Here is an 8,055-nt window from a genome sequence, read left to right as displayed (position 1 = left end):
CTGGGAGCCAGGCCCTGTGCTGTCAGCGGGGCGGCCGGCTGCCTCCCGCCCCCTGCGGCTGGGAGTGCGAGCGCCGGGAATGCCTGGAGGCGGGGGAAGGCGCGGGTGCCCGGATGTGGATGGAGATGAGTGCGGTCCCCGGCTGCGGCAGCTAGCCCGGCCGCGGGGTCCCGGGGCGCGGTGACGGCGCGGGGGGGCGCGGTGGCGGGAGGCGGGCAGGAGGGCGGCCGGCAGATGGAAGAGAAGGGTCTGGCAGAGAGGTAGAGCCTGGAGAGCTGGGGAAAGAGCCCATGGACGGAGGACGCCTGGCCGTGTAAACTTCACCATGGCTGCCCAGTCGAGGTACGGCACTGAGCAACTCCTGTGGTAAATCCCGGCGGTGGCTGGTCGGAGGCCGGCGTTGTTGGTGACGCCCCCTCTGTAGTACAGTTCGCTGTTGATTTTTACGCTGTGTTTCCCAGAAACGTGTCTGGAGCCGCGTCCCGGGCAGATCCCGTTCCCGTGCTCTGGTGGTCGGAGTGTCCCCTGCTCCTCCCCCCCCCTCCCCCCCAGCCTAAACTTGGGAAGAACAAAGTCTTAATTGCTCCCTGTCAGATCTCTCCACACGTTAATAGCTCTTTGAAACCGATTGTCTTCTGCCTTGTGGACTTCTCTGTTATTGGTTTGATTTTGGTTTGTCCAGCCTGGTGTGAACAGGTCTCTGTGATTTGTTCCAGCAGTACTTTGGAGGGTGACTGGTTCCTGTGTGGTTGGGTGGCAGAGCCGGCCGTGTCAAATGGCAGCAGGTCGGGTCTGCCTGTCTGCAAACCTGCTGGGTGGGTGGGAGGGAGGGTAGGAAATGGTTGTAGAGAGGAGTAGGGAAAGGAATGACCCGGTGCGGTAGCTGTCAGGAAGCAGGATTCAAGCAAAGGTACCCATCTTGGTCAGACACTTCTCATCTGCGGTTTTTAAAGAGCCAAGTCCGTGCCGCTCTGCGGGAGGCGTTCTGTCTGAAGTAAATGTCACACTCAGCTCTTCTTAAGTCCTGGACCTTGATGAAGCAGTGTTATTTAAGGTACCTTTTAGCTTTTATGATGCTGTAATGGGTGTTTCAGAGATGCCGAAGAGAGAAACTCCTTTTTTTTGCTCTTGAGTCCCGTACCTAACAGCCACCCTGCTCCCCTTTCTTCCAGGCAGAAAAAAAATAATATCAAATATGGTGGTGTATCCTGTGCAGAAGTTTGGCACTTGCTGTGTATTTTCACAGTGGTGCTTCTCTGCAGGTTTGTAGCCAAGAGCTGGCTTTAAATTACAAACTGCAAAATGCCGGAGCCCTGAGGTTTTGGGAGGAAGGATGGGAAGATTGATTGCTTCGTTACCTCTAACTCTGCCTGCCTGCTCCCACTGGGTGTGGGGAGGCTGGGAGCTTTTAACAAAGAGGCAAAGGTTTCATTTTTCAGCATCTCTTTTTTTTTTTTTTTCCCTTTGTATGGTCACTTATTCACATGATTTACTGGCCTGCATTATCAGCACATTGCTTTAATAGGCCCTTGTGCTAAGAGAGGATACAGCATAAATCTTGGTGCCGCTGACTGGCCTTGAAGCTTGGCTTGGCTCCAAGGCCAGGGACATGCTTGATGTCTCAGAGGTCGCACGGCCATTTTCGTGGGTGGCAGGAGGGCACATGGGAACCAAGTCCCAGCAGTAGCCTCCACCCTCAGCAAACTGGCCAATGAAAGGCAAGGCTGGCCCTGGGGTCACCAAACCACATCCCTGACCTGCATGGAGGCAAGGTGTGCACCTGCCGTTCTCCTCTGTGTGTCCTGGCTTTTGCTTGTGTCAGGATGCTGTGAGGTGCTGAAGCTGTAAAACCACGTTAGAGCATTTCAGCATAGGGTGTCAGAAGGTAGCCTCTGTGCTTGAAGACCGGTGCTAAAGTCTCTCTGATTATTGCTCACTTTAAGGCATTTAAATGAGAGTTTGAGTGAGTATGAGCAGCAGAAATTAATTCTTGCAGGAGAGAGGTTACATTTCCCAGAATGCTGGTTGAGGTATTTCTGGTTTGGTGGCATAGGTCAGTAGGGGTATTCATCTCAGTCCAAGAGAATTTATGCTTTCTGGGTGCGTAGAAGTTTTTATTCAACAGTGGAGGATGACTTTGTATTCACCATAAATAATTGGAGTTATACTGCATGGGTCTGAGAGGCCACATGTCTCCAATACAAGTCTGAGGGGTTACTCTGCTAGGTAGCTGACCAAAGGTGTGGGTGAGCTTTCCCTGTTCACTCCTCCTTTAAAAAAATACAAACAATTTCTGCAAGGTCAGTGAATTACTGCTGAGGTGGTATGATAGAGAGCACTGCAGCGTTTTGGGTATCGCTGTATGAGGCCTTCGGGCACTCCCCCGTCTGCTTGGGTTTGCTACTTCTCACATGCTGTATGTTTGAGCTAGAGGATGATGCTTGTTTAGTATCAAGAAAAAATAATAAATCCTGCATCCTTTCTTCAGCTTCAGTGCTGTGATCCTGGGCAGCTCACCTGGCATTTGGGTGTTTCACTGTTTTGAAGGGTGGAAAGGTAAGGAAAATAAGGTGATAAAACCTGTCTGTTGCCGCTCTTCAGTGTTCTAAAAACTGTTACAGTGATGACCGAGAAACTGATGTGGTGATACTGTAACTTTTTTTTTAAATAGTAAATCTTAAGAAATGATTATGTGGTGAGTTGGGTATGGTTTTGTTTCAGCTGTTTGATCAGCTTCTGCCAATGGCTGCTGTAAATAGCTTATATCTAGAGCCATTGAGTGGAGAAACTGTCCTCCAGTTAGTGTTGTTTTGTGTATAATGTAGATATATAATGTAGATTTTCTTTCTCTCTTTTTTTTTTTTTTTTAAAGTTACAAGCTAAGACATAGGTTTGCAGCTGTAGCTTTTCTGTGCACTTGCTTCTGGAACACGTGGATGATCTGCTGCCTGTAATGTCCCCTGGCAACAGGGCTCGTGTCAGGTTTTTATGGTACATTCAGGAACGAGTGAGCAGAAGCAGAACTGATCCAAATGAGGACAAGTTCTTGTAAGATGTGGTGTGGTTTTCATCATGGGCTGTTGAGCTGCTCTGAGATATGGCAGGACCCCTAGGAGGTGTGTGGGACAGACTGGCACCTTGCTTGCTGCCAGTGGGACGTGAGGATGTGGCTGCCCAGGTGAGTGCAGAGCCCATCTCTCTTCCCCCTCCTTTGTTAAAATGTGTGTTCTACTGAAGGAATCCCAAGCTTGGGGATATTTAGAGGAATGGCTGCTTTTTTGAAGATGCACGCTGCTTTTCTCAAGCTGGTTGAGATCATTTTTGATTATCTGTGGTTTATCTTTTAAATTATCTGTAAAATCTTTAAATTACCTGTTGTTTACACTTATTTAAAATTGGTGGATAAATAAATACTTCATTGTTATGGATGCTAAGAATTTTCAGTTGTCATATAACTTGCCTTTTGAAGTGGTCCTGACTAGTATGATGGCAGGTGTGCCAAACAAATGCAATTTGCTAATCTTTGTAGACAGGTGAAAACTGTAGCACAGTCAGAGCTGAAACCCCGGGGTTGTGCTGTCGTTCCTGCTGGACTCGCTTTGCTCTTTTTCCTGAGCCAGCCCTGCAGGGCAGTACCGTGATGGGCAGCAGGCTGGGAAGCCCTTCCTTCCACCCCCTAAAGCCAGGTCATAACAGCTAAACCCAGAAGAGTATTGAAATGAGACCATACCACTCATTTCAGTAGAAAAAGAAGATGGTGCTGTGCAGAAATAAAATGTGGCCATATCTGCATTTAAAACATGGTAAATGCGATTTCTTCTAAAGAGTATAATGTTGAGGCTTTTCTACTAGAAGCTACGCTGAGTGATGCAGCTTGATTTTGTTCTGTGTAGTTTCACAGCTTTCCAGGCCAGATCTAAAGACATGTTTCATAACTTGTTTGTTTTATGGGTCCTGTTGTTACAGGCAAACACCAGCATTGGTGATGCTGCGTTCCAGTCAGCTGCGGTAGGTGAAGAAGGGCTGAAATAAAGTCTTATTGGAGTTTACCTGTGTACTGAGAGCTTAAACTTCCTTTGACCCCCAGTTGGTTTTGCTCGCACACTGCTACTAGCCCTGCCTGTAGAAATACCAACCCCGTTTTCTCCAGAACAAAATGCCTAGCTGATCCATGGCATGTTTTGTGGCCTACTGAGGGTTTCAGTTCCCAGCTCCTTTATTGCCTGGGCTTGCTGAGCCTGGAGTCTGTTGCTTTGAGGCAGGCCTGCAGCTGAAGCTCCCCCACAGAGGAGAAATGCTCACAGGGAAGTGAATTTTTCAAGTAGTTTTGTTTGGTTTTGTTTCTGGTTTTGTGTGGGTTTTTGGTTTCTCTCTCTTTTTTTTTTTTGTAAGTGAGCGTTCCAAGTTGTAATAGGTCCTTGAAGTACTGTTGTCATGCTATACCTGAGCTCTCATAGAGGAGAATGTTTCCTTCAATCACATAATTTTCCTGCATTGGAATCTGTGTCATTTTCTAACTGCTCTGTATGAGAAGATCATTGGCTAGTTCAACTGCAAGATGCAGCACCAATAGCAGGAAGCAAGCTTTTAATGAACTGCATAAATTCTCCTCAGCACTTTCTTTCCATGGAGCTTTTAACTGCCGTTAAAATATAATAGAAAAGCTGTCTCAGTACAGTACCTGGGAACGTAACAAAGACATAGCTCTTCATGAGGTGGACTCCAGTGAAGTGAGGAAGAGCTCTCACTTCATTGAGAGGTGAAGTGAGTACTCTTAGGTGTCTTCCTAAGGCCTGCCGGGACCCCAGGGGCTGGTTTACTGCCCAACTCCTGAGCACCATGATGGGAGAGTTACTTTAATGTAGAGATGCCTGAGCCCCCTCCCCCCAAAAATGGGAGAGTATTCATCCTGTTCAGACTTGAACACAGCATGGAGATATTTTCCTTGTGGTATGTTATAATGAAAAAAGTACTGGCTGAATTATGTTTTGGAGTTTTGGCTGCTGCCGTTCATCTCTCCATGATGAAAACAAAGCCATACGTAGTGCTGGCTGGGGTGGAGCAACTGGCTGGGGCAGATACAGTTCCAAAAAGCTGTGTTGCCATCGGTGGATTACTATAGAGCTCCAGCGGAATGCTTCTACGGGGAACAGCCCAGAGCTGTGCATGTGCTGTGAGGAGGTGTTCCACAGCTGCACGTTCACAGGCAATTCAGGGAAGAGGAGCTGCACTCTAGGTCTGTGTGGGATCCAGTGGCCGTGGGAGGCAGAGCCCTTTCTGCCCGTCTTTCCCGTCGGCTGTGATGGCTGCTTTGTGCAGAGCTACCCCCTGCTCTCTGGTACACTGCTGAGGGGCAGAAAGTGTCGGTCATCTTATTCTACTTCACAGGTTAAAAAAAAAAGTGCATTTCTTTTGCTACCTTATTCTTGCAGGGGAAGGGAGAGGTGGCAGGTGGGGAGAAAGAGCAGGGCTGTGGGCACAAAACTGTGTTTGAGGAGGTGCTCTGCTAATGGTAGTGCTGGCTTCACTGTTGTCCGGGCAGGTTTGAATAGGCAACCTCCATCACAGGTGCCATGTGCTTCATGAAGATGTTTGTGTTGTGGATTAGTTTAGGCTTTGGTATTGTCCAGTTTGTAGAGTTGTCCTTTTTGAGTTGTACTGCGTCTTTATTGTACCAGCGACCTAAAGTTTTCCTTCAGTTTTATGCAATGCTACTCATTGGGTTAAAAGAAAATAGCATCCCTGCTTTAATTTTCTGAGAAAGTTCAGCAGGCAAATTGTTAATGTTTAACCTCTGAGACAACAGTAAAACCCATTCTCAGAACTGTAAAAAATGTAGGTTTCATTTTTGTACTTGTGGAAAAAAAGAGGCAAAAAAAAAAACTACAACCAAAAAAAGTAACAAAGAATAACAAACAACAAAAACACCCCTACCCCAATTCACCTAAACCTAAGCAGGAAGAGTACAGCAGAAGCCCTTTTTAAAAAAAAACAAAACACCCAAACAAAACCACAAAAGAGCAGACTCATGAGCATATGGTAGTATTTTTATTCTATATATATTTTGCTTAGAATACCATATACTGTGCAATCTATAAGCAGCAAATGATGTATTCATCAATGTATGAGCAGCACCTTCCTGGCACAGGGGCGTTCAGCAGCTGGTGTGTGTGTACGACGTGTGTGAGAGTGTGAGTGTGTGTCTCTTCCCTGGGTTGAGCTATGGGCATTATAGTTCAAAATACAGCTATCTGCTAGCATCTCTTGGAGAGCTGCAGACATACGGTAAGAAGTTGTTTTCAGTGTTCTTGTCCTTCTGCAGTTGTTAGACTGTGCTTACAAATACATCATCGAGATAATTCATCTTGGTAAGCACAGCGTAGAAACTCTCCCTCATAACTTGGTCTGCATCTGTTTCTCAAGAATCCTCTCCCCCAGTAGGCTGTTTTGGAAAAATCATCCTAATTTGTAGACAGGGAATATGCTGGCAGTTTGGAAGTGCTTTGGTGAAATGCTTCTTTCTTTTTCCTTATCCCCACAACCCTCAGCAGAACAAGCTGTTCTAGTAAAGTTGTTTCCTGGTGCCAGTAAGCCTGTGGTTCTGCCGAGAACAGACTGTCACTCTATGGACCTATTTCTTCATACCTTTGGTAAAATAACATGTGCTAACAGAAAGATAGCATGGGCTGGCTCTGCTGTGGAGCAGGGAGGTTTGCTTCTTTTGTTGAAGACTCCTTTAGCTATGCTACCAAAACTTCCCACAGTAAACAAAGTCTGTCTGTCTGTCACTACATCTTCGAGGCTTTGTTTACTGTGAAAAGTTTTGGTGGCATAGCTAATAGTGCAGGCAACAAGAATACTGCAGAGGTGAATAAGCATATGGGATGGTGAGTGTAAGCTGTGTTGGCTAAACAGGTCTTCTGGACCACCATGTTTCTCTTCTGTGCTGGGACCCTGCAGATCCCATGTGGTGGGATGTTCTGCTTTGTCCAGTGGTTAACTCTTGATGGGTGAAGGAAAACACCCATCTCTGTCTAGTAGGACCATGATGTTTCCTGCAGTCCGGTCTCTTTTTAGCTTTACTGAAATATTACACTCACCTTTTAATGTTGTTTTTAAAGTAACTTCTAAAATTGTATATCTATATAAATTTTAAAAAGCACTGAAACTCCTATGGTTTATGTAGATAGGAAAATTAAGATGCCTCATGCATAAATCACGGAGTTCATAGTATGTGCCTCTTTTGGAGAAACTCATTTTTTCTATTACTCGTGCACTATAGTCTGACATGAGGAATGCAGTTACTTCTCTGTTCCTGGTAGGTGTCCTTTGGCAAAATACTTTGTACAGCTATTCTTTCTTATTTTAAGCTGCTGCGTTGCATCTTTAGTGTGTGAGTGAGGTCATTGCATTTGGTTCTGGTACTTGTTTTGGAAGGGAAATGGGGATAAGGGAAAGCAGTCACTAGAAATAATGCGATGATACTCGAGATCTAGTGTGGTGTTGTCTCTTGTGATTCCTGTGCTAGACTGATTTCTGCCCGAGTTAGCACACGAGAAATAAAACGTGTCGCCCTCACTTGTTTTGGGGCCTGCCGCCACCCGTGCAGTACCTGGCTGTGGTTGCTCTGTTTGCCACTTTCTCACTTGTGCCTTTCTTCAGTATTTGCTACTGGAAAGCCAAGCCCACTCTGTGTCACAACCTGGTCTGTAGTTAATTCTCAGTGTGTGCTGCAATCCTAGGTGAGGGACGCCCAGATGTGAGGTACGTCCCAGTCTGGAGAGCGGGCTTTGCTGTAGGATGTGTTCCCCAGGGCTGTGCCTTCTGCAGGCTGATGGGGAACTCACGGCAGTACTCGAGGCAGTGCTTCTCCCCTCAAGAACAGCTGTCTAGTTTTAAGTTTTAAGAATGCCAATTCAGAAGCCTGTGGTTTTTTTTTTTCCTGTGTCTGAGTGTGTTTTACGAACATAAATTTTTGAAAGCTTATGATTTTCAACTTGCTTCAATGCTCTGTGTCTCAGAAATGTTTAAATATATGAAATTTTGGATTTGATT

At 46.2% G+C, this 8,055-nt stretch overlaps 1 protein-coding gene across 3 annotated transcripts in view; it reads left to right on the top strand.

Moving 5' to 3' along the window:
- The first annotated feature begins 144 nt into the window (after nucleotides 1-144).
- AFF1 (AF4/FMR2 family member 1) overlaps nucleotides 145-8,055 on the top strand; it is an 88,314-nt gene continuing 80,403 nt past the window's right edge. For all 3 annotated transcript variants that reach the window (XM_014949884.1, XM_014949883.1, XM_014949882.1), the window contains exon 1: nucleotides 145-342. In XM_014949884.1, coding sequence (XP_014805370.1) covers nucleotides 326-342 — 17 coding nt within the window. In that variant the 5' untranslated portion in view covers nucleotides 145-325. The remainder of the gene's footprint in view (nucleotides 343-8,055) is intronic.

Source organism: Calidris pugnax, unplaced genomic scaffold (genome assembly GCF_001431845.1).
Source record: "Calidris pugnax isolate Ruff unplaced genomic scaffold, ASM143184v1 scaffold42, whole genome shotgun sequence".
NCBI lineage: Eukaryota > Metazoa > Chordata > Aves > Charadriiformes > Scolopacidae > Calidris > Calidris pugnax.
This window is presented reverse-complemented; position numbering and strand designations above follow the sequence as displayed.